Raw genomic sequence first — 26787 nt, 5'->3', positions numbered from 1 at the left:
TGTCATTTAAGTTGAGAACAATTCTTGTTCCTCTGTGGGTTGAACTGAATGGTATCTGAGGTTGCTACCAAATCCGAGATACTGTGATTCTGCCATTCTGTGATACTCATTAGGTGTAGTCAATCATAAAGTTCCAAATCAATCAATTAATTAATCAGCATATATTAAGCACTATCTACTGCCAAGCACTGAGCTAATACTAAGGATACGAATACAAATGAGATAGTCCCTGCTTCCACGGAACTTACATGTTTTGGGGGGTACACTATAGGGTCTACTCACACTGTGTCTACCATGATTCATTTCAAAATGTCTGACTTGTGGTCTCTATGAACCTTTCATAATATGTGTATAGGAATAGAAATAGGGACTGGAATGATGATTTCATTGGTATAGAGTACTCCTAGTAGGGAAATTTCCTCTACCAATGCAGGCTAGCAACTTCTCCACAACTTATACTCTTGGAGAGTTTCCTAAAGCACTAAGAAGTTCTGTACTCTTTAGCACTTGCCCAGGGTCACACAGCCAGTATGTGTCAGAGGCAGGACTTGAAAACAAGTCTTCCTGGCTCTGCAGCTGGTTTTCTATTCGCACTTCTCGTTATGTGCATGAGGTCATATTTTGCTTTCTTTAAATTAAAATTTTTTTCATAATATTATTGTTAGAATTTTGCAACTAAAAAGACTTTCCTCACTCGGAGGAAGATAAGTGAATATTTAAATATGTAAATGAACACATTCACACATAGCTATATTAAGTAAGACCCTTATAATAATTCTGGTTGGATCTTTTGTGCATTAGAAGTTTATTTCCCCTCTCTTCTGAAATCTAAGTTGGCACTTCACCTGTAGAATCCCCAAAAAACTCCACTAGTACCTCTATGTTATCTTTGAGCCTTTATTTGAAAAATAATTCTAGGCCATTCTTCCAGGATTTACCAGATAATTTAAGAGACAGAGCTCTTTAGGAAGATTTATGTCCACATCACCTGGTATGTATCTTTAAGTATTAATTGTCCCTTGTTGGTTTTTTTTTGTTATTCTCCTTCCGCTTCCCCCTTCCCTTTCCCACTTCCTTCTTCTTCTCCCTCTGTCCACATAATGTATCATACCTTACCTGCCCAAAAGAATGTAAATCGCTGAAACCTCTAAGGTATCTTGAGGTTTAGGAGCTAGATTTCTTTCTTAAGGACCACATCTTAAACCCAAATCACTCTGGCTCTCATTGATTAGCCAGCAACAGGTCCCAGCCGAAGCCCACAGGAACTTTGTTTAGGCCCAGATTACTCGGAGTAAATGGCAATTATTTCTGTTTTGGCCAGAAACCCTGAAGGTCTTCCTCTCCCAGATTGATTTTTTTTTTTGACTGGGTAAAAAGCCATTCTTTGCCTCATCTCCTACCTAACCTTAATCACTGAATGGGCATTGTCTCAGACAAACTGAGAAACTGAGACCCGGGAAAGACTTTAGCTTAAAGAGGCCAAGGTCTCCCACTGCATTTGAGGCCTTCTCCAGTTGTCCTGATTTATGTCTTGCCACTGCACCCAGATGGCTCCGGAGGAGAAAGTGAGGCTGTTGACTTTGCACAGCCCTCCCTCACTTAAATCCAATTCACTTGCAAGTCATGCCATCACCTTCCTGGTGTCATGGTCTTCTTCAAGAACAAAGGACAAGTAACAGTAGCAACAGTAAGATCATTAACTTTAAATAATAAATTCTAGAATTCTGCCAGTAATCCAAGTTCACTGCCCTATAGCTTCCAGGCTTCTATCTCTTCTTTTTTTAAAAAAAGAATTAGAACATTTGCCTTTCTCTGGTGCTAAGACACTTTTTCTACTTTTTATGAACTTTCTTTTACTTTTAAAAGTCTTGTTGATGTTTTTTTGCTTTTAAATCTCATTCAATTCTAAATATAGATTACTCACTATCCTCCCCCCCCACCCAATCATCCATGACCTTTCAAAGATCACTGACCAAGGCTCAACAATCTTTATCTACCAGTTCTTATATTCCCCTGGTACATAATGTATCTAGGCCTGATAACTAGAATTCACCAAAGGAATGTAGGTACTCTCAGAACTCCCTACTCATTTTATGTTTTAAACCCCTGTTAGCCAGTTTTTCCCAGCTCAAAGATTAACATTAACCACTCTTGCTTCCACCTTTTATATATGTCTTCTTAAAAAATTAAGTTTGCCAATGAGTTTCTTGAGCAAACATATGAAACTTTTTAAACAACTCCTTTTTTATCATCATAATTAGCTTATTTCTATCTTCGGAATTTTATTCTGAAGCTAGGGGGTACAGAGGACAGAGCACTCTCCCTGGAATTAGAAAGATCCCAGTTCAAATCTGACCTTGGACACTTACTAGTTGTGTGATGTCAGGCAAGTCACTTAACTTCTATTTGCCTCAGTTTCCTTATCCGTAAAATAGGGATAATAATAGCCTACTTCACAATAACCTACTTCACAATGTTGTTGCCAGAATCAAATAAGATAACTGTGAAGCACTTAGCATAATGCCTAACACAGTGCTATATAAATGTTCCTTATTATTATTGTTAAGAACTTTTCATCCTCAAGCATTTAAACACTAATATGGCAGAACCAGCTTTTCTCGGAATTTGAACTGATAGTCTGGAATAGGAGTTACAACAAATAATCACAAATAACCTGTACACAGGCTCTTAACCTTTCTTTCTTTGTCCTAAGACTCCCCAAAGAGGAACAAGGAGTATCAAGAGCTACTTGTACTTTCTCTATCAAACACTAGGGGTCTCTGTGCCCTATGTTACAGTTACTCAACTTCAGTTCTATGTGGCCCAAGCATGTATTACCTACCCTTCATTCCCATTTTATTTACACTGTAATGAAGTATAGTGGGGAAACATTGTAACGAGAGCCAGAAGTCCCTGGGTTCTAAGACTGAATGTGACCCTTACTAGCTGTGTGAGCCTTGGCAAACCACTAATCCTCTCTCTCTAGCTTCTTTTTTTTTTTCCTATGAAATGATGGGGTTTGAAGTACATGATCTCTGAGGTCTATTCCAATCAGTGATTCTAGGACTCCATTTCTTGAAATGATCGAGGAGTCCAGCTCTTAAAATTTTTCAGAAGAACAATAAATAATAAGCTTTTCTCTTTTAAGGTTCAAATGCTACAAACGGTTGGATGGAAGAGGTGGTATGGTATAACAGCTCAAGAGTGAGTTTCTTCATAAAAGTGTGGACCATCTAGGTTCACATCCTGCCTTTAACTTAACCTTCCCATGTCTGGATCAACTCTCTCCAACCATAAGCAGAAGAACAATTGCTAATCTGCTTTTCTAGAGAGGGTTTCCTCACTGGGGGTTCCTTACGTCAATGAAACTACATTCTCCCACTGCTCTCTCCCCACCATCCTCACCAAAAAACAAACAAAAACCAATGTAAACTGAAAAGTCAGCAACTGGGGTTTCATAACTGAAAACACAGAATATACCACCAGAGCAATTTCCATTTATCATTAGATCTAAGGTCCTTTTTACGTCAAAGCTTGAAATAGTGAAATGTGGCAGCATTTCATTGATCTCTGTCGCCCAGAACATAGGCACATTTTAATCTCTCTCTAATCTTTTCACCATTAGTCCCAGACCCTACTTCAACCTTCTTACTTAGAAATATGCTGACATCTTTCATTTAAGTAGGAAGGCAGGTGGTAAGTAAAGGCAAATGGATAGTATAGTGGAAAAAGCACTGGACTGGGAGCCAAGAGGGATGGGTTCTTATCCCAGCTCTGCCACTTACTTGCTGAATGATCCTGGATAAATCACAATGCCTAGCATACAGAAGGCATTTAAATGTTGGGGAAGGGAACTGAAATTAATTAATCTGTTTGAGCCTCAGAGTCCTCATTGATAAGAGTAAGTAGGTTGGTCTAGTCTCTCCTAAATTGGACCTACTACAAGAAACTTTCTATAGGAGAAATCAGTCTCATTTTTCTATGAACAGTCATTTCCATCATACTTTGTCTTCCATATGTTTAATTACATCAAATATTAGTGGCAAAAGTAAGAGATGACTGGTGGACAACTAGAGTGCTCCATTGGTAATCTTGTGAAGTTAAGAGAGAGGAAGAAAAGCCTCCAGCATATTGGGGAAACTTCCGTGTCAAACTTTTGGGAGAACATGGACAAGACTCTTACAGAATGGTCCAGCATGGATTGGCCGCAATCTGCATCTTTGGAGGGAATACCTAATCAGTAAGATTACATATTCACTTGACTGTTTAAGTCAGTTTAAATGAGCAATTGAGGCAGACCTGGCAGTGACGGTAGCATACATTGCCTCTTTTAGTCCAGATTGCCTTCAAAATATAGAAATGCCGTAGCAATAGCCATCTTTATGGTTGCTGTTAAAATTTTCCTGAAAAATGAAGCAAGCTGAGCCCAGAACCTAATGGACACTTCAAATACAGGCAAGACCAGATTAAAATCTGACAGGTGCCAGTACGATCTATAATTGGGGCTAACGTGACAGAACTTGGTAGACCTTTTGTTCGAAGACAGTTATCAGCCTACATAGTTCCATTTATGACTTAAAAACAATGACTCTATATCTACACTTCAATTAAAATGTGAACTTTCTTGTTTAGGAAGAAGCAATATCCAAAATATATTTACATCCTAAACCTATTTTTTAAATTGGGATTTGTACAACTTTCATTGCACCTTTAATTCTTGTTGCTCCAAGTTCTTTAAAAAGAACATATGTCTACTATTTTAATGCCTTAATTCCATGGTAACTTTATAGTTAAGAGAGTTGGTGCATTTTTAAAATTAATATCTCTTACCCTTCCTACAGAATGGAATTGATCTTTTGTACTATTAAATGTAGAGGCTCCATAAAATAGATGGGCAGAAACTGCAGTTTGTCCCATAATCAAGATGGAAACAGTAAAGTTGTTAGGAGAGATACAAGCATATCTCTCCACATAGGTGGAGAGGAAAGAGCAGCTGGAAGGAGAGATAGAGAAAGAGGTACAGGGAGTTCTCAGATGTACAATTTATCAGTTATAACTGAACTAATCACTCCTGACTCACTGTAGTTTTCCCTAGCTACACTCAGGCTACATTTTCTCCCTCCAAATTGTATGTATGTCAGCATGAAATAAGAGGTAACATTCAGTCTCATGGATAAATCATGAGTTTTTTCAAACAGAACATCACATGTTCAGTGTACTTTAACTATTGGAAATAAAGCTTTAGGAAAAAATAAAATTAATAAATGTAACAATAGCTTATGTGCAATCCATAAATTTAATCATCAACATCAGTAGTATTGATATAGCACTTTAAGCACTGCAATCAATCCATCAATAATCAGTTATTAAGCACCTCTCCTGTGCCAGGCACTGTGCTAAGGGCCAGAGATACAAAAAGAAGCAAAAGATAGTCCCTGCCCTCAAGGAGCTTAGATTCTAATAGGGGAAACAATATGCAAATGAATATATACAAAGCAAACTATATGCAAGATAAATAGGAAATTATTAATAGAAAGACTAGAATTAAGAGGGGTTGAAAAAGGCTTTCTTTTGTAGTTGGGATTTTAGTTGGTACTTAAAGGAAACCAGGAAGGTCAGTGGTCAGAATGGAGAAGAGAAAGCATTCCAGGCACAGGAGACAGACAGAGAGAATGCCCAGAGTCTTGTTCATGGAACAGCCAGGAGGCCAATGTCATTAGACTGAAGGGTATGTATCAGGAAGTAGAGTGTAAGAAGACTGAAAAGGTAGGATATATAAAGGGCTTTGGATGCCAGAGAATTTTAAAATACATTTGCTCCTAGAAGCAATAGGAAGCCCCTAGAGTTTATTGGAGCAGAGCAGGGAGATGACATGATAGGAAGTGTGATTCAGGAAAATCACTTTCCTTAGATATATCATCCCATTTGAGGTTCACAACAACCATCTATTATAAGCACTATTTTATCCCCATTTTAGAGATTAGAAAACTGAGCCTGAGAGAGGTTAAGTGATTTCACAGGATCCCACAGCTAGAAAGTGTCTGAGGCAAACTTTAAACTCAGGTGGTCTTGACTACAAGTCTAAAACTAGAATGTATTATATTTCAAACATATCGTATGTGGTGTAAAGCAACTTACCTGTCTAAGGTATCATCAGATCTGTACCGAGTAATTGTGACTTTCTCCTCATTCTTTTCATTTTTGCTCCTATTGCCAAAAGAGTACATAAAAACATTGATAAAATAACAAAAACGATTCAAAAGCTGTCATACATTTGGGAAAAAAACTGCTGTATTAAGGGAGAAAAAAGATACACATATTAACATAATTAGATTTCGCAAAAACTGCCGTGGGACACACAAGCCTACCTAGATGTTAACTCAAACATCCATTAATTGTAAATCACTTTGTCCTCATCCTTTTCACTGTTGTATGCTGACCTCAAAGACATTCAAATTTTTCTTCGATAATTTTAGCAATTGGCTCCTCCTCTTTTCCTTCAGTTGCTCCCTTGCTGTCATCCTCATTTTTCAGGAATTGAAATATACATACTGATTTACATTTTGACAATCCTCCTCACATTTAACTCTTTAGTGTCTATCTCCTCAGCTCCAAAGACTTCCATTTCAGCTACCCATCAACAAATAATAACAATATTGGTTCATGTTTATATAATGCTTAAAAGGTTTGCAAAGTGTTTTATGTAGATTATCTCATTTGATCATCACAATAATCCTATGAGATAGGTGTATTAGTAACCCATTTTACAGATGAAGAAACTGCGTTTCATAGAGGTTGACTTGTCCATAGACACAAAGTTAGGGAAGTGACAGTAGGAATTTCAAACCAGATCCTCTGATTCAGAATTTGAGAGTAGGAAGGAACCTAGCTATAAAAGAAAACTTCACTATAAAATATTTGACAAATGTCCATTCACCCTCTGCTGGGTGGGATCCTCACAAGTCAGCCCACTGCACTTTTGGACAACTCTGTTAAGTGTTTTTTCCTGACGTTAAGCCTAAATTTTCTTCTTTGAAAGTTCTACCGATTGCTCCTGGTTCGACCTGTAAGGCCAATCAGAATAAATTTAACCCCTCCTTCATAATAGTCCTTCAAATACTTGAAGACAGCCATCATGTCCTCCCCACCCAAATCTTCTCCAAACTAAACATGCCCAGAGCCTTCAGTCAAACTTATGACATGGATTCAAAGCCTGTCACCATTTTTTGTTGCTCTCTTCTGGAAAATCTCCAACTTACCAAAATTCAAATTCAATGTTCTATCCTTTATGCTATCTTATCATCCTTTAGAACTGTTCTAACTTCAAAAGACTGAACCAGCAGTATATTGGTAAATGTTTAATAACCAGCTCTCCCCCCCAAAAATACTTTTATATTTAATCTACATTATTAATATTTTCTCCATCATTTTCTTAAGTCTAAACAATCAACAAAGCAATAAATCAACTCTGATTTCTAGCACTTGCTGGTTTCTGAGGTGGAAATGCTCACGCTTAAAATTTAGCAATTTAATTTTTTTTTTTGCACATGAAACTGAGAATCTATTATGTACAACTTGCTATTCCTTGTAAATATATAATAAAGTTATCATGTAAATTTCTTTTTTGTCCTTTTTTCTTCCCTCCTCTCCTAGAGATGGCTACCATTAGACACAAATGTGTGTGTGTTTATATATGTGTGTGAGTGTGTGTGTGTGTGTGTGTGTATATATACATCTATACATACATATGTGTAAAAATCATCATACACATATTCTATCTATCCATTCTTTCAAACTGGCTCTAGCACACCCCTGAGCTCAATCCCATCTCCTATTCTTCTATCTCTCTCATTTTCTAACAAATAATATCTGTTCCAAATTTTTTAACTCTCTTCTATGATCTATGATGGTCTAGGCAAAGTAGGACAAAAGGTTATTGGGGTAGTAGGAGGGCAGATAGGATTTTGAGGAGAGCGAAAGGGATATTGAAAGAAATCAAGTCCAAACTCCTTACTTTAAAAATGAAGAAACTGAGCTCCAGAGTGGTTACATGGTTAACTGTAGGTTCAACTTCTAGTCCAAATCCAAAGGTTTTTCTCCTATATTCTCCTGTCTCCATAGGCATGAATACTTTCAACTTCTCTCTCCATGCCTCAGGACTTCTCTATTTTTATCCATCCCTTTCTCTTTCTCTCCCATAAAAAGATAACATGACTCTTTCCCAAAGTTAACCTCTCCACATGCACCCTTGATTCCAACCACTTTTGAGGCCTCAACTCATCAAGCATTCCCTTTTTTTTCTAGCATCCTCATATTCTCCCTTTCTTCTAGCTTCTCCTCATCCATATAAAACTATACTCAATTCTTCCTCCTAAAGGAAAAAAAAAATTTGACCTTTCTTCTATTTGTTATTATCCCTTCAAGCTACCACTCCATCTCTTTCATCCCCTTTATTGCCAAACTTTCAGAAGTGGTCGAAGATGAATGTTCTAAGATGTGCACTGATACTTCCTAACCATCTGCTTACGCACTAACCCTTTGCAACCAGGCTTCAGGACTTGATATTGTTTTCTCAAAGGTCACCAAATTAATTAGGCTCTTTAGTCTTCATCTTCCTTGATATTTCTATAGTTTCTGACACTGTTTATTATATCTTTCTGCATACTCCTTCTTTCTTTTGTTTCCATTTCACTGCAGTCTCCTGAATCTCTTACTTCTCTGACCACTTCTCTCTTTCTTTCATTAGTTCACCTTCTTCCTCCAATTCCCTTACATGATGGAGCTTCCTCAAAGCTCTCTCCTTGGCCTTCTTCTCTCCTCTCTCTATGCTGTCTTTCTTGGCAATCTGATCTACTTCCATCACTTTAATAATGCTCTCTCTGAAGACAACTATCAAACCTGCATCTCCAGTCCTGAAGTCTCTCCTGAGTCATAGACCTATGTTTCTAGCTCTTTACCAAATAAATACCTCAGTCAGAACGTCCTGTAATTGAAAGACGGCTTGAAAACAGGGACTCGCTTAAGCTCTCCCCCAAATCCCTCCAAACACCTGTAAAAATGACTCTAAACAGAATGTCCCATAATCACCTCAAATGCAGCATATCCAAAGCATAACTCATCATCTACCATCCTGCCCAAAACCTGTTTCTCCTCTTGACTTCCCCAGCCCTAAGAATAATACCATTATTTTCACAGCCACCCAGGCTTGAAAGCTTTGAGTCACTTTTGACTCTTCCCTCTCACTAATCCCTCAGTTCAATCATTTGCCAAGTCCTGTCAGTTTTACCTCTTCAATATCTCCATTTATACCCTCCTTTCTAAGAGCAGTAATTCCCACTTAATAATGGTTTGAGGTATACAAAGTGCTTTCTTCACAACAGCCCTGGCAGGTAGGTAGCATAAGTATCATTATTTCCATGGTAACCAGGGACTGACACTTGTGCAGATCCCATCAGTTTGATTGACTGATGTAATTCTCCATATGGACAGGCTGACAGCCTGCTCCCTTGACAGAGTCGTTGTAATATAGGATGCAAGTGCCTTGGAGAGAATGGAGGACATTCATAGACATTCTATAACTGGTTCCATGGGTAACCATGTGTTGAAAAGGTGGCTCCTTCGTTGGCTACGAAGGCATTCAAGAAGGCCTATCAGCTTAATTACTACCTCTTTGCCTCATTCAATGATTCTGCTCAAGGCATCCAATGAGAGATTATAACTATAAGGAGAGATATCATAGTGCTTTCACCTCTCTGAGGCCATAGGGTCCCATGAAAGGGCCTTGATCCTTGGCCTCTTTGTTTGTTCTTTTCTATTCTAGATGAAGGAAGTATAATCTCCATAATCTTGTGAATGTTAAAAGGTCCAACAGTACCTTGGCATGTATGGGTGTACAGCCAACCCAACATCAAAGTCCCAAGAAGCAAGGAGCAACTGTGGGGAGTGATATTCTGGATTCAGGTCAATAGTAGTGGAGATAAGAACTCAATGAAATCTAGGCTTGAAATGGATGGTACTAATTCTATGTAGGACTGAGCTAAGTCTTCAACCTACTAGAAGGAAGGTGTATAGGAGAGTATTCCCCCAGGTACTGGAAGAAATCTTTATACTTGGAATACTAGGTATTCAAAGTAAACACAACTTTTCAAAACGGAACTAAGGCACTAGTCATTGGCACTTAACAACAGAGGGATCTCTGCTGGCAAGGACTTAGCTGATGACAATAGAAAAAAAAAGAAAGTCCAAATTCCTCAGGGTCCTCTTGAACCCTCAAAAGGAAATGTAGCCAGATTGGCTCTGGAAGCAGGAGCCATAGTAAACTCATTGCCATTTTAGAGGTGACAAAACTTAGTTCAGAAAGTTCAAATGATTTATCTGAAGGGACTCAGTAAATGGCAGGGCCTGAATTCCATCCCAGTTCTTATGATTCTCAATACAATGTACATTCCACTATACAGGGTGTTCCTAAAGTCTGGACACATAGGCAAAAATGCATATTTTAAAATATTTGGAACATTAACAGACCTCAGCGCTCCTTGACTTCTTTTTCTGTGGTATGCTAAAGGAGAAGGTGTATTAAATGAAAATCACAGATGCAACACACTTGATTGACTGCATAAAGAGTGAATGTGCTAAAACCGATGGCCATGTGGAGTTACTGCATTGAGTTTACGTGAATCTTGCAAAGCGCATCAACCTTTGCATCACAAATGATGGAAATCATATTGAAGATGTTATTTGTTAATATTCCAATTAAATAAAAAGTTGCTGAAAATTTCACTCATTTCATTTCTTGAAAATATGCATTTTTGCCTATGTGTCCAGACTTTAGGAACACCCTGTACAATGCCGATTTTCATTCTGTTCTCACGGCAATTTCTTTAATTCAGGCATGCATTATTTCTCACCTAGCCTAATTCATTAGTTTCTTAACTGGTTTCTCTGCTTCTAGTCTCTCTCTCTACCCATAAACCATCCTACTTACTACTTCCAGATTAATAATCTTCCTAAATCATAGTTCTAATCTTTTCTTTCCATTGCTTAAAGTCTTTCAATGGCTTTTCATTGACTAATGAATTAAGTCCAAATTTACTCTATTACCCAATTAACTCACCTATCCAACCTTACTTAGCTCATTCCACTTCTCTCTACATATTCTACAATTCAGCCAAGTTGGACTATTTATCTTTCTCTGAACACAGTTCACATATTCCTATTTCTATCCCTTTTCCTTTACTGTTTTTTATTCATGAAAATTTATTTGTCTCCATGTCTGCCTCTTAACATCCTACTCATCCTCTAAGGCCCAGCTCAAATACTGTTTCCTTCCTCAATCCTCTGACTTCTATATCTAGAAGCATCTCTCCCTTTGAACTCTCTTGGCACTTTGGTCTTTTTTTTAACCTCTTCAGTGGCTTTTCCCCCACATTTTACTTACTGTTATAGATATTTTTGTACATATCTTACCTCCCATACTAGATCGGCAACTCTTTAAAGGCAAGAATCTATGTCTCAGCATTTAGCAAGGGGCCCTGCTTATAGCAGGTGCTTAATAAATGTTTACCATTTGACGAATTAGAATTAATTAAATGAATGAATTTAAATGAGTCAAGTTTAACTGAATAGAATAAAAAAGAAAATAATACCCCCTAAAATAGAGATCCATATTTTTAATACCAATATTTTACGAGAGTTGTTGTACAGATGCAAGTCATGGAATACTACAGTATCCGAAGAATTGAAATTGAAGATCACTGAAGGGGCTATGTCAAGGTGCATGGTGGATTAGGGTAGGTTGCAACACATCAAAAATAAGAAATTTTAAAGGAAAGGGTATAAAGAATGTAAAAAAATAAATAGACAGGCAAAAAAGAAGAGTGACTGGTCATATGGCATGAGCAAGTGATTATTGTTAGGCAGCCCACATTCCAGTGATATCCTTATAACGTCAAGAAGAAGTTAGGAAGATGCCCAGCATTTTGGGTAGGCCTCCTTTGCTGAACTTTTGAGAGGACAAGAACAACAGCAACACAGAGTAGGAAGACATAGATAGATTTCTATCTGCCTTGCTGGAGGGAATACCCATATCAGTGAGATAATAAGTCCATTTGAGTATCTGAGAATAGAAAAAATGACAGCCAACCTAATTATCCATGCTAATAGAAGAATTCTTTCTGTACCCAATTATCCAAACCACAACGTGACATGTGCACATTAGGAATCAGAATATGCAAATCATATAACACAATATGTAAATTGGACAACAGCTAATATATACTGTTGTCAGTATCGTTAATTACTGTGTAATAAAATCTTTTTTCCTGGTAATCAACTATCTTGTGCAGGAAGACATTTAGCTACATCACAATATAGTTTGAGGGCAAAATAATTGCCTCTTGGTATGCCTGAAAAATCTAAATGGCAAATAATAGGTGATTGAGTATTAATTCATTGTATATAACTAGTGGTTCTTAGTGGATAATGGAAAGAGGCATGGTGGGTGTTAGCAGGCTGAAACATTTTACCATCAAGAAGTCTTTGAGCAAGAGAAGTGGCATAGAAGGTATCATCCAAGATATGAATGACCAGAAAGTTGATGGGTCATCCTGTAGTGAGAATAACAGACAATAAGTAGATAGTCCAAGTGTTGTCCACCAAGTGGCAAAAGTATTATAAGTCAGTCCTCCACCTTGTCAGAAGCATGAATCCTCTATGGAAGATTTAAAGGAGGATATGACAGAAAAATGCATCTTCATTCATTCAATAAGCATTTATTAAGCATCCACTATTTGCAAATATGAGAGACAGATGGATGGAGAGCTGACTCTGAAACCAGGAAGTCCCGAATTCAAATCCTGCATCTGACACATTTTGGATTTTTTTACTCTGGACAAGTGACTCAACCTCTCAGTTCTCTAGATAACTCTTTAAGACTACAAGTTGAGGAAAAGGTGCTAACTTGCATTGGCAGAGAGGATTACATCACATAGGAGTTCTCTATTCTAATGAAATCACAGGCCTCTAACCTTTCGCCCAGCTACTATGCTGTGGGCTGAGAGCAGGAAGACAAAAACAAGACAGTCTCTGCCCTCAGGAATCTTACACTCCACTAGAAGGACGGGAAGGCATGGTGGCTTTGATATTTGCACTTGTAGTGGGTGTACACAACAGATGAGATCACAGATCCATTTAATTAATGGATAATTCAGTGTAACAGGAAAAGAAAGCCATTTAGGAAATTATTTCAGAATGTAATCAGCTTATTTTTCAAATCCCCTTTTGAAGAAGCTACTTAAAGATATTAGCTGAAAATGAGGTATGCACACAAGATGTTCTAGACCTAATGAAAAACTTTAAATTAATGCTGTTGATTATGTTCCACCTTTCCAAGAGTTTTGAAATAATTGAGAGTAAAATTGGGGGACTGATAACCAAAATGTGTGACCTGTCATTACAAATAGTCACTCTGATCACTGCACAGAGCTACTTTGGGAAAGACTATAAAGAGCAATGTGGCACTAGGAATTCTTTGTGGGGATGAGTAAGCATATAGACAAAGGAGAATATGGCATTCAGCCTAGTTTAATAATATTAAAAAGTTGAATAATAGCTGGTCAGGCAGTTAGGTGGTGAAGTGGAGAAAGTACAGAACCTGGAGTCAGGAAGAACTAAGTAATTCCACCACAAATGCTCAATAGCTGTGTGACTCTGGTCACTCTGTGACCTAATCTCTCTTGGTTTCCTCTCAGCCTCAGTTTCCTCATTTGTAAAATGGGAATAATGATAGCACCTACCTTCTAGGGTTGTTGTGAAGACGAAATGAGTTAATTTAAAAAAAAAAACACTTTGAAAACCTTAAAGCACTATACAAATGATGTATAAAGCACTATATTGTGGTTGTTGTTGTGGTTGTTGCTGTTGGTGTTGTTACTCTATGCAAAGGAGGTCAACCAAGACAGTAAAGGGCCTTGAATTAATGGTATATGAGGACTGATCCAAGGAAACAGACTTGTCCAGTCTAGAGAAAAGAACCAGGGTGGACACGATAGACATATGGAAATATGTGAAAGGTTGTCACATCAAAGTGGAATTGAACTTCTGTTTGGCTACCAACGCCAGAACCAAGAACAAGGTGGGTGGAAATTGCTACAAAGCAAATTTAGGCTTGACTTCAGGAAAAACTTCCTAAAGATTAGAGCTGGCCAAAAGTCAAATGATTTCCTCCTCCTTGGAGGTCTTCAAGTGAAGTTGGCTTACCACTTGTCTCCATTATATTATAGTATTAATTCTCATAAGTTCAACTAGATAATCTCTGAGTTCTCTTCCAACTCTCAAATTCTGTGATTCTGTGAGAGAAGTTTTGATTTTTAAAAATCCCATATAAAGATTGTCATAGAATAGCATGGAATATTGTTCCATAGAGATTGAATAAATCCAGGAAACAAGGATTAAATCCTCATGGGGAGAGAGGCAGGAGGGTGAAGAATAAAAACATTAATATTAGAGTCTCCCAGTCTTACATGTTTTATAAATGATCTGGAAGAAGAAGTCCACAATAAATTCTTCAGCTACGAAGGGGTGGCTGGACTATTTTGGATAGGGAAACGTCAAGTTAAAACTAAGCTGCTAGAAAATCTCTAAAGCCTGCCTGAGTGGGAAGAAAAGTGACAATTAAAATTTCACGTGGGTGAGTGTAAAATGATCTCAACTATGTTTAGAGGATTACAGCTTCTGGGCTGTTAATTACCACTCAGGAATCTAGGTTGGACTTAATGGCCACTGAAAGTTCCTTATTATTCTCAAATTCTGTGAGAGAGATTTTGATGTAGGAATAATAATAAACTATTCACAGAAGCCCACAAAAAGCAGAGAAAATATGACAGCAATATTTTAAGGATCTGTGATTTCATTGATGTGAAATGAACCATGGCACCAGTTTGGCAATTTGCTCTCCCCACTCCTCTCCCAATCCATGACTTTAATAGTTGGTTTTACAAACTCTTTTTGGACAAAAATCAATTGACCACCTGTTGGCCAATTGTTGGCAAGGAGCTTCTCCAACATTATCAAGGTTGTTTTTTGGAGAACAACTACCCTATCCTTTGTCAGGCCCATCTATACTGTCTTTCTAACTTGGTAATGCTTTCCAGAGTTTATACAGCACTCACAGAATCCTCATCATCAATTCTTAGTCTTCGTCCTTCTTGACTGCTGCATTTGACACATATCATAAAGTCTATGAATATAGTAAAAACTGACTTGTTTTCAAATCTTAGAAGTGCAGAAACTGGGATAGTTACTTATGTGTAAAGAAGTGTTTTCAGGACATATATAAAAGAAATGCTACTTTATAGAGAGGGTAGCACCATCTGAAGAGGTGGTCCAAGGGAAAACAAAAACCAGCTCAAATCAAATCAAAAATCAGGTTTTAGAAAACTTCCCAGGTTGTGTTTGAAGCACCTCCTTAACCTTTTGAGACTAATATCCTGAAAAGAAAACATCTACTCCTACTCAACATATCTCTTTGGCGCTGTCAGAGAAAGAATAATGGGCAAGTTGCTGTCAGAGCTTGATCAGGATATAGCTACAGCAGGTTAAGCAGGAAGAAAAAGGAGTAAGGTGTGATCATCCCACCCTAGGGTATATATGGTAAAGAACCAGCAAAGCTTCATCTCTGATACCTGGGATTCCATAGGTGCCCTCTGCCTATTCTTGACCCTTCCAATCTGACTAACTTTCCTAGAATTAGAAACCTGTGTATTTCTTGGTCATTTGTCTTGGATTTGGCCTTTACAACTTCCCTGTCCTTACTGGTCTTCTTTTCAGCTCCTGCCCATCTGCATGCAGACTATTGCAATACTTAGCTCTCCAAGCTAGAACTTCTTTATCTCTCACTCTCACTGCAATTAAGAACCTGCTCAGCCTCCTCCTAGGCCTCTGTGTTTTTTTTTCTATACCATGCTTTACAACTTCAGCTACCTCACCTATCTCAGGGTGGAAAAGCTAATATTTTCACAGGGCCCCTTCCAGGGTTGGCCTTACCATTGAGACCTCTCATAGAATAGCTAGAGAATTTCTCTGATTTAAAAAAAAACCTTATTATTATATTCTCCTGATGGACATGTTCAGAATCCCAGATCTGACATCATTCCCTGGATGAAACTTACTAGCTCTTGTCCAAATCATTAGACTTCTCTGAAACACAGTTTCTTCACATATAAATTGGGAATCATACTTTCACTACCTATTTCACATGGTTATTTGTTGAGAGGAAAACTCTTAAAGTATAGGTTATTATTAATATAAAATTCTATACAGATACAGATATATCATATATATAAAGTTTCTATAAATTCTCTATTGGATTTCTGTATTGGATTCTTGTTGGCATTTGGAGCTTCTGAGTTCCTTCTGATTCTGTCATTTAACATCTATCAGTCATGTTTATTTGCTTTGAAGTTCCATATAATTTGAAATATTTTCACAAAAACTTACAACAGCTTCTGGAGAGAAGACAAGGTTGGATCTTTCCAAAGAGTAAGAAAAACTATGATCTTAAATTATATATCAGAGAACTAGAAGCAACTTTAGGGGCTATCTAGTTCAACCTCCTCAATTTACAGATAAAGGAACTAAGACCAAGGAAAGTTAAATGACTTCCCCAAAGTTATACAGCTAGTAAGTGGCAGGGCTACAATTGAACCCAAGGTCAATTTTACAAGATCCAAGAATGGTCCCTTCCATATTCCAGGGGTCATTTCTCTGAGACTAAAGGACCTCTTTATAGAAGAGATTAAAAAAAAGCAACATAACTTTTTGATCTTTTAGAACAAATGTTTTCCTTTACTCCCACCAAGTAATCCATCCCAAACTGGTGGTCTAGCAATACATCATGTTAATTACTTGTTACCCATACTTTGTTTTTCAGAGTACTCTGGGCAATTATAGTTGGAAAGACTACTATACTACCCTCCTCCTTCCTCTTTCCAAATTCATAATTATGTTGCAAGACTCTCCTAAAGCCTTATATGCCCAAAGAGTTAAGGAATTACTTACATTTGGCACCAATAATCAGTGCTTAGATGAGCAATTCTAACCAAGTCAGCACCTTTCTCTTGGTTTCTCATTATTTGAAATTTCTGCCAAAGCATTCATATCCCTTGACTGAGATACCCACCTGTCTAAGTCCTCATGGGAAGCATGTCGATTGAGCACCACTCTGCCATAGTTTTCATCTCTGCACATTAAAAAAAAAGTTCATATAAATAGTTACTACAGCATTTGGTTAATACAAAACAAAGGAGAAGGGAAAAAAAGAGCTCACAATTCTCTGGCAAAGGTTCCTTCATTTCACTGCAGGCAAAAGAAAACAAGCATCTATTTATTTTAACCAGTCACCACTTGACTGCTCATGAGGACATGAAAATAGTCTGTCAGTACAAAGGGCAATTTTTCTAATGTGCCCCATGACATTTTCATGAAGTTCAACAATTGCGTCAATTTGCCATCAGAGTGTGGGAACATGGGACCACCTACTTTTTAATGTGTTTTAAATCATTTTTTAAAGCAGAAAGACAGATTCATAAGGCTTCCCCAATCTAGGTACACAGTTGAACTTGTATGAGGATTAGTATGTACTTGTTTGAAAAATCTGGTAGATTTCACTTCAGATATCTGGGCATTTTAATTTGAAATTATTGAATAATGGGATTGTAGATCTAGAAAGGACCTCAAAGGCTATCAAATCAAATCCCTTTAGTTTGCAGAGGAGGCCCAGAGAGGGTAAGCAATGTGCCTAACATTCTTTTCCACAACAGGAAAAAGCTTAGGAAAAATAAACAATAAATGCAATAGAGAAGACTAATCATTCAAAACAGAAAGTATATTTTTGGCCTCTCTAGTTAGAATAGACGCTCATGTTTGTTATCCAAAATCCGTATCTGCTTTACTTTGTACAATAAGCTGAAAAGGAAACTACAAAGCTTTGGCAATTTTAGGAAATGTTAAGACATGTAGTACGGTCTATGGACATGAGCCAAGGCAGGAAGTATGTACATGGAGCTGCATCATATCAACCCAACCTGAAATACCACATTTTTTTCCTAGCTTTGCTCCCCTAAAGTTCTGTGAAATTATATTTAATGAACATGAAAAAGGACTGTATTTATCATTTTAAAAAAAATTCTGAGCAGTGGGATTGAAATAATATGAATAGCTACTCTTGCTAGCTACTCTGGAGGTTCTGTGCCTTTGTCACCTTGGACTCATGCCCTGTTGATGCCTAACTCGTCTTTCGTGCCATGCCATGCCAAGCCGTGAATTTGAGAGGGAATAGCAGAAAGAAGGGAGGGCTTCCACCTGTAGGAGAAAAATCACAAGCAGACCAAAAGCTGGCCATCTGGAGTAAAAGAAAGGTGTTGCCAAAACCAATTTTCCCCTCGACCTGCAGTGGCCCATATCTGTCTACCGTCCTGTACCTTGTTAAGGAAGTATACTTGGTACAAAACCACCATCCATTCTCTCTTGCTATTGCCTCGGAATAAAGGTCCTCAATATCATTGGCATCTGAGTGGATACATATTACATAAATTCCACTATGTCAGAACATTAAAAATGCCATATTAGATCAGACCAATGGTCCATATAATCTCACATTTTGATTTTACAGTGCCATCCTGGGTTGTGTTCAGTTGGGTGTTGTTGCCCCCCTCTCATGACATTAACCTTAAAGCATTAGAAATATTTCACACATGTCCCTAACTTCTTTTAACCAATGAGAAAGTTCTGGGTTTAGAGTCAAAGAAGTCAGTTGATATCCCGACTCTGTCACTTACAATCTGGATTAGTCATTTAATTACTCTGGGCCTTAACTCCTCACCTGTAAAATGAGGGGTGGGACTAGATGATCTCTAAAGTCTCTTCTAGAAGTTGATGACCCTATGATTCTAAGATTTAATGATAATAATTAAGGTACAATTGTATTGATGAACACATGAATCGGTATCTCAGCAACGCATGTAGAATATACAGTAAATTTTGGGCCAGCATGTGCTTATTCATCATTGTCCCATAGGGAAAAACAATGGTTCCACAACAAAACTGATACATGCTCCCAAGTATGTAATTAGTAAAACTGAAAATTCAGAAAACTCATGGAAAGATTAAAGAGAAAGAAGAAGCTTGGTTTCATTCTTAGAGACTGAAAGCTGCTTGAGGGCAAGGATTATTTCATTTTTGACTTTCTATCCCCAGCATCTGGCATGGTACCTAACACAGAGTAGGCAGTAACCAAATGCTCATTGATTGGTTGGTTGAATTTTTTTTTAATAGAATTTGTAATTTCACTAATATGACCAACTCTTGATGAGGAAATCCTTTTTTACCATGTAGATAATCACTGCTTTGAAACTTAATCATAGAGAGTTGCCTGGTGCACCAAGAGGTTTAGTGAGTTTGCCAAAGGATACATAGCCTGTAAGAATTAAGATCACATCGGAACCTAGGTTTTCCTAACTCTGAGGTCTGTTGCCTATCCTCTACACCAAGGCTTCTTAAGCTTTTTCCACTCACAAGCCCTTCAGTGCTTCTTAAATTGTGGGTCATAACCCCATATGGGGTTGAGTAGGAGTCTCCAAACTTTTTTGATGTCATACCTCTGTTAGTAAAAATACTTTGAGTGTTTACCTCCCTCAACACATCATTTACTAATTTCTAAATAATATATATGAATTACTATGCTAGTTATTATGTATGTGCTAAAGCTTACACAAAAAAAAATTCTTAAAGGATAAGATTACATGAAATAGTATTTGATCCCAGAGAGCTAGTAGTCTATTTAGTAGGGAAGTGACAGAACCAGGCCTATGCTTTAGGAAAATCCCTTTGGCAGCTGTGTGTAGGATGGATTGGAGAAGGGAAATACTATTTGAGGCAGGGAGATTAACCAGAAAGCCATTTGAATAGTCCAAAGATAATAACAAAATAAACTAGGGGTAAGTGGTGTGTGAATAAAATGGGAGATACGTTATGGAGGCAGAAATGATAAGACTTAGTAATTGCTTTGACCTGTGCAATGAGAGAAAATAAGAAGTTGAGGATAATAAAGTTATGACCTTGCATGACTGGAAGGACAGTAGGGCCCTTAGCAGAAGTCGGGAAGTTCAAGGAGGGATGGCAGGTAGTGAATTCTGTTTTGTACAGGTTGAGTCTGAGATGCTGATTCTGCATCAATGTCAACATGTCCGATAGTCAGTTAGAGATAAGGGACTGGAGCTCAGGAGAAAAATTATAGAGATCCTAAAAGAGATCCAGAAGAGATCTACGAGATGATAGATAGTTAAACCCATGGAGATTAATAATGTCACTAAGTAAAATAATGTATAGAAAGAAGAGGGACCAAAACAGGGGTTGTGGATACGGATGATGATGAAGTAAAGGAGAAGGAGAGGGGATAGTTCAATATAGAGGAGGAGAACCAAGGATCATCATGACAACCTGGAGAGGAGACAGTACATATTTAGGAGGAGAGAGTGATTAACAACCTCAAATGCTTCAGAGAGGTCAACAAGGAGGAAAAGGCCATCAGAATTGTCAATTAAGAGATTAGAAACTTTAAAGAGATCAGTTCTAGGTGAGTGAGGAGTCAAGGATGTCAAAGAAGTTGAGAACTTGGGAGGTTAGAAGGTTGGATGTACCCTAAATGGAAATAGAAAAGATAGGTTTTGGCGGGGCGGGGCAGGGGAGGGACATCATATAATGTCAATCTATCCATGCTTGTTCATTCTGTGTTACTCACTCTTTTCCAATGAAAAATGAGAGGTGTTGGGTGAGGGGAGAATTTACTCACTAGCTATTGCCTTGGAGGAAAGAACTACCTACCACTCAGGGGTGCCTGAAGTGACCATAAAATGGGGAGCTGTAGAGTGCAAGGGTTGAGGATACTTGAAAAAGGCAAAAAGAAGGGATTAGGCATTTATATAGCATCTGCTATGTGCCAAGCATTGTGCTAAGGGCTTTTTATAAATATTATCCCATTTGACCCTCACAACAACCCCGGGAGGTAGGTGCTAATAATTTATAATTGTATAGTTAAGGAAACTGAGGCAAATAGAGGTTTAATTGATTTGCCCAGGATCACACAGCTGATAAGTGTCCAAGGCCAGATTTAGACTCAGGTCTTCTCAATTGCAGGCTCAGGACTCTTTATCTCCTTCATTCCCTAGCTATTTAAACTGCCTTACTTGCTTACTCACTTATTTGGTAAGGAAGGCATGGAATTTTACCTCCATTGCTACCCTGTGGCTACTAGGGTCAAGTTAGATTAAAATTCCCCCAAAGGGCTCCCTTCTAGGGTATAGCCAAGGAAGGCCCATAGTAGAGTAGCCCTGCTATAACGGCTTGAATGTTCTAGCAATTCTATGAAATATACTACCACATCTTTAGGAAGTCTGTTTACAGATACTCCCATAATTCTTGATTTCTTTCACAAATCAAAGAATGAGGATTCCAAAAAAGGGTATCTCCAGTCAGTGGAAGACTCTGTATAGTTACTCTGAGACAGAGTGCACAATAGCTATGTGCCCTTACCAGTTCAGATTGGATACTTAACGGTATTAGATAAATTACTCTAGGTAATTATTCTAGGTAAGTAAATATATAACAGTGGAAGTTTCCTTAGATTGTAGTTCATTTGCTCCCTGTCAAGTCAGGTTAAATCAAACAAGTATTTAATTAGTTCCTACTATATGCCAAGCACTGTCTTAGTTTAAATACCATGCTATTTGTTTAGAATCTGGAAAATAAAGTTGTTGGTTTTTTTAAAAAATTTTTATTTCAACTTAGTGAGGAAAATTTAAGTGCTTTGTCCAATAGATAACAACAGGACCTTATTATTTCTGATTAATGATTCACATACAACTAAGGATTGCCCACCCTCAAAAGTATTTGCTTTAAAAATTTGGTTTAAATTTCCTTGCTATTTGCCTTAAAAAGTTGATGTACCTGAATATGTACACAAGGATAATTCCAAAACTGTACCAAAGCATAGAATATATAACAAAATCAATGACAAAGAAACGGCACATTTTTCTCAATTCACACTGGCAGTGCAATACAACAAAAAGAACGCTGGAATTGTAGTTCGAAGATGATTTCATATCCTGACTTAACTTGTATGGCCTTGGACACGTCTCTTCACGTATATGCGTCTGAAATTTCCTCATCTCTAAAATGTAGATTTGTTGTTGTTCAGTTGTTACAGTTGCATCTGACTCTTCATGATCCCATGTGGGGTCTTCTTGGCTAAGGTACTGGAGTGTTTTGCCACTTCCTTCTCCAGCTCATTTTATAGATGAGGAAATTGAGGCCTATGGGGTTAAATGACTTGCCCAGGGTCACACAGCTAGTAAGTGTCTGAGGATGGATTTGAACTCAGGAAGATGAGTCTTCCTGACTCCAGGCTTGGCACTGTATCCACTGTGACGCCTAGCTGCCCTTAAAATGTAAGTATTGGACTAGAAATTCTAGTTATTTAAGTTATCCTATAATCTGTAAGACTTTACATCCTGTTTCTTCCCCCCATCCCCGTCCCTCCCCTGGTTCCTCCCCCTTACTTTTCTTCTTCTGGGCGCTTCTTTATCCAGCTACTATCCTGTAAGAAGGTCCTCCGCTTGTTCACTTCATGAAAACCTTGTTGTCTCAATGCAGTCCCCAGAGGAGTACTCTTCACATCTAGTCATTTAAACATAAAAATTTGCTTTACATGACAACGGACTGAAATCGAGTTCTAGGATTCAAAATATGGACAAATTTGCAATGGTGCATCAGATTTCCCAGTGTTAAATACTGAGACAGGCAAGCTCAAGAATGTTCCAACTTTAAGATATGCTGACATGAAAGAACAAATCCCACACCTCCATCATCAAAGATAACACAATATATTGCATAAATACCAATTAAAACTATAGATGCCAATCACTAGGCATCATCCTAATGCCAGGAATACAGAGCTGTGAACCTGGCACAAACACCAATGGTTTATTGACTCTGCCTTTCTCCCCCAAGCTGGGCTTTTAAAAGCCCACAGGAGGAGTCATAAAAGTTTGACCTGGAATGGCCCTAGCAATGATCTCTGTCTGTCTCTTTTGCTTTGTAGATCAGTACACAGTAGGTTTAGTAACTGCTTATTGTATTAGTTTACACTGTATGTGCTGTGCATATTCTGATTTTATTTCAAAATGTTCTCTATCTCCTGTTAGGTCATAAATTCCTCCATCCTCCATAAATCTGACAGATAAACTGTTCCTTGCTCCCCTAATTTGTTTATAGTATCAGACTTTATGTCTAAATCATGTACCCATTTGGACTTTATTTTGGTATATATGGTGTCAGACGTTGTTCTATGCCTATTTTCTGCCATACTGTTTTCCAGTTTTTCCAGCTGTTTTTGTCAAATAGTGAGTTCTTATCCCAGAAGCTGGGGTCTTTGGGCTTATCAGCACATCCTGATTTTATTAAAAGAAAAAGTTGAACTGCAAAACAAACAAAACTTAGCTCAGGAGAGGTTAAGGGACTTAGTTAAGGTCATACAACTAATTAATAGCAGACCTGAGACTAGAGCAAGGACACAGCACACTCTTTCAAAGTTTAATTTGCATTCTTAACATTTTCTCTTAACACTCAGTTTACTAGGAAATCTACAAAACAATAAATTAAGCCTTGATGTATAGCGTTTGCTGATTTCAGAAGTGTTAATGTCCACACTTAAGATTTAACAATGGGCTCTCACAAGCCAGTTAGAGCTGGTTCAAATACAGCCCCTGGCTCCTGTTCCAATCAGCTCCTCTGAGAATCTATAGGCTGCTAGGTGGCACAGTGGATGGAGTGCTGGAGCTAGAGTCAGGAAGATCTGAGTTCAAATTTGACCATCGACACTTAGTAGCTGTATAATCCTGAGAAAGTCACTTAACCTCTGTTTGCCTCAGTTTTCTCAACCATAAAATGAAGATTAAAAAGAGCACCGACCTCCTAGGGTTGTTATAAGGGTCAAATAAGGTGATAATTATAAAGTGCTTAGCATAGTGCCTTGTGCTATATAAATGTTTATTTCCTTCCCCATCTCCAGCTCCCATATGTATTTCCTTAGTAAGAAAGTTCTTGTTCCTTGAGAGCCCAGTTTCATTTTTGTTTTTTGTATCTCCAGTGCCTAATCCAGTGTCTGGCACACAGTAGGAATATTAAAAAATCCTTTTTGAATTTATTTTAACTAAATTACCAAACCAATATCTTACATTATGGAAAACATGTTTTTGTCTCTCATCACATTTTCCTGCTCTATATGTTAAATTCATTACTTGGAAGGAAGTATATGCAGGATTTATTTTTAAAATAGTTTACATAGTACCTGGCAAAAGACTTAATAAAAGTTAGCATATCTAACTAGTGCTTTAAAGATTGTAAAGGTATCTCATTTTATCCTAAAACATCCCTGTAAAGTAAGTGTTATCATTACCCCTATTTTGCAGATGTCAGGAAACTGAGGTTTTACCATACAGCTACTAAATGTCTGAGGCAGGATTTAAATTCAGGTCCCTTTGATTCCAAATCCAAAACTCTATCCACTACATTGCCTAATTTAAGAAATTTTTGTTATTGCGAGATACCTGAAATCCTCAGTTTTCACAGGAGCCAGAGTTCACAACAATTTAAATATTTTATTGTTTGGTACCTATTAAAATGTGGGAGTATGATTTAAAAGTAGGAGTGCCATTCCTTATACTGCATTGCCTTTTGTTTGTTTATTTCCTAATGAATGAAATTCGATTATACTTAGGTATGATTTCTATATAACCACTATAATTGGAATGATAGTGTCCTTATTTTGTTGTTCATTTGTTTCAGCTGTGTCTGATTCGTTGTGACCCCATTTGAGGTTTACTTGGCAAAGATATTAGAGTGGTTTGCCATTTCCTTCTCCAGCTCATTTTACAGATGAGGGAACTGAAGCAAACAGGGTTAAGTGATTTGCCCAGGGTCACATAGCTAGTAAGGGTCTGAGGCTAGGTTTGAATTCAGGAAGACGAGTTTTCCGGCTTCCAGGCCTGGCACTCTGTCCATTGTGCCACCTAGCTGCCCAAGTATCATTATACTTTCTACCCCAATCAGATTATATCTAGAGTATTTTGTTCACTTCTGGTTACCACATTTCATGACTGATACAAACAAGCTGGAGCAAGAGAACTCAAAACTGTGTCATCTAAAGATCAAAACTTGTCATCTAAGGATCAAAAGAAAGAACGAAGGATAAAATATTCTTCCCCAATAGAATATTAGCTCCTTGAGAACAGGAATTATTTTAGTTTTTGTACTTGTATTCACAGCCCTAGCACAGTGCCTGGCTCACAGAAGGCACTTGATATATGTTTGCTAATGGATAAATATGCTAGTTATGGAAGATAATCATCTATATTACCATTTCCAGAAGACTTTCTCAAGGCAATATTTGACATGTTGTTGTCCAGTCAGGATCTGAAATAAAGTAATAGAAAACAAACAAACAAACATTAAGTCTAAGAATTTAATTTACAGACTATTTGAGCACTTCCCTAAAGCCCTTGTGTTTATTTCCATCAACACATCTTAAGTCAAACACAAACTGTAGTCTACTGGAAAGCAATGCATGAGTACATTTAGCTTCAGAGAGTATAAGACCTAAGAGGTACTTTGGAATGTACCTAGTCTAACACTTTGACTTTACAGATGAGAAAAAGCTCAGAGAGAGGAAAAGCCTGCCATTTCCCTCTTTCCCCATTGCCTCTAGGATGAAATACAAAATCTTTAGATCGATTTTTGATATCATTACCGTCCAGCCCCAACCAGTCATATTTCTTTCCATTACTCCCCTGTGGTTGTTCAGCTGTTTTTCTTTTCAGTCATGTCCGACTCTTTGTGATGGCATTTTCGGGTTTTTTGGACAAAGATACTAGAATGGTTTGCCATTTCCTTCTCCAGCTCATTTGACAGATGAGGAAACTGAGGCAAACAGGGTTAAGTGACTTGCTCAGGGTGACACAGCTAGTGAGTGTCTGAGGCCAGATTTGAACTCAGGAAGATGAGTCTTCCTCACTCCAGGCTTAGTACTCTATCCATTGCTCTACCTCGTTGCTCCATTATTCACTTAAACATTCTCTATTCTGGATGAACTAGCCTACAAGCTCTTCTCCCAACTTACTTTGCAAGCACTTCCTCTACAACATTCACATTCCATGCTTGGAAAGCACTTCTGACTTTATGAATCCTTAACTTCCCTCTTTGAGACTCAGCTCCAATGCCACCTCTGCCATAAGACCTCTCCCCTGATCTTCCCAGAGGAAAATCATCTTTTTTTCCTGGAATATTTCTAGGTCTGGATCTTGCCTTTGTCCTCATCATTCTCTACCTTATATTGAAATGTCATCTCCTTGAGGTCAAGAATTCTATGTATACACCCACCCTTCACTCAACTGTACAAAAACTTGCACCAGTCAGGAAGGTGTATATCTTCTGGTTTTAAGTCTTGATTTGTACCTCATACCTAAATTACTGAGAAGAAGAAAAGCTAAAGAGGTTCCTTGGATAATTACAGCAATCACCAAGTTTTCCTCTTATCTAAAAGAGGACCAGAAGGAGAGGCAACGTAATAGGTAGAGACCTGTTCTCGCAGCCAGGAAAACCTGGGTTCAGATACCACTTCTAACTTAGCAATCTAGTACAACTCCTTTCTAAAACCTGAATAACATCATGATGGCTGTT

The 26787-nt window shown here is 37.8% G+C and overlaps 1 protein-coding gene across 1 annotated transcript in view; it reads right to left on the bottom strand.

Moving 5' to 3' along the window:
- SCEL (sciellin) overlaps positions 1-25505 on the bottom strand; it is a 145156-nt gene extending 119651 nt beyond the window's left edge. Inside the window, exons 1-4 of the mRNA XM_036755756.1 lie at positions 25469-25505; positions 22611-22728; positions 17177-17236; positions 6139-6207 (exon numbers count right to left, since the gene is read on the bottom strand). Coding sequence (XP_036611651.1) covers positions 6139-6207; positions 17177-17236; positions 22611-22728; positions 25469-25505 — 284 coding nt within the window. The remainder of the gene's footprint in view (positions 1-6138; positions 6208-17176; positions 17237-22610; positions 22729-25468) is intronic.
- Positions 25506-26787: the final 1282 nt, after the last annotated feature.

The sequence above is a fragment of the Trichosurus vulpecula genome, chromosome 4, assembly GCF_011100635.1.
Source record: "Trichosurus vulpecula isolate mTriVul1 chromosome 4, mTriVul1.pri, whole genome shotgun sequence".
NCBI lineage: Eukaryota > Metazoa > Chordata > Mammalia > Diprotodontia > Phalangeridae > Trichosurus > Trichosurus vulpecula.
Note: the sequence above shows the minus strand (reverse complement) of the source record. Positions and strands in the feature narration are given on the sequence as shown.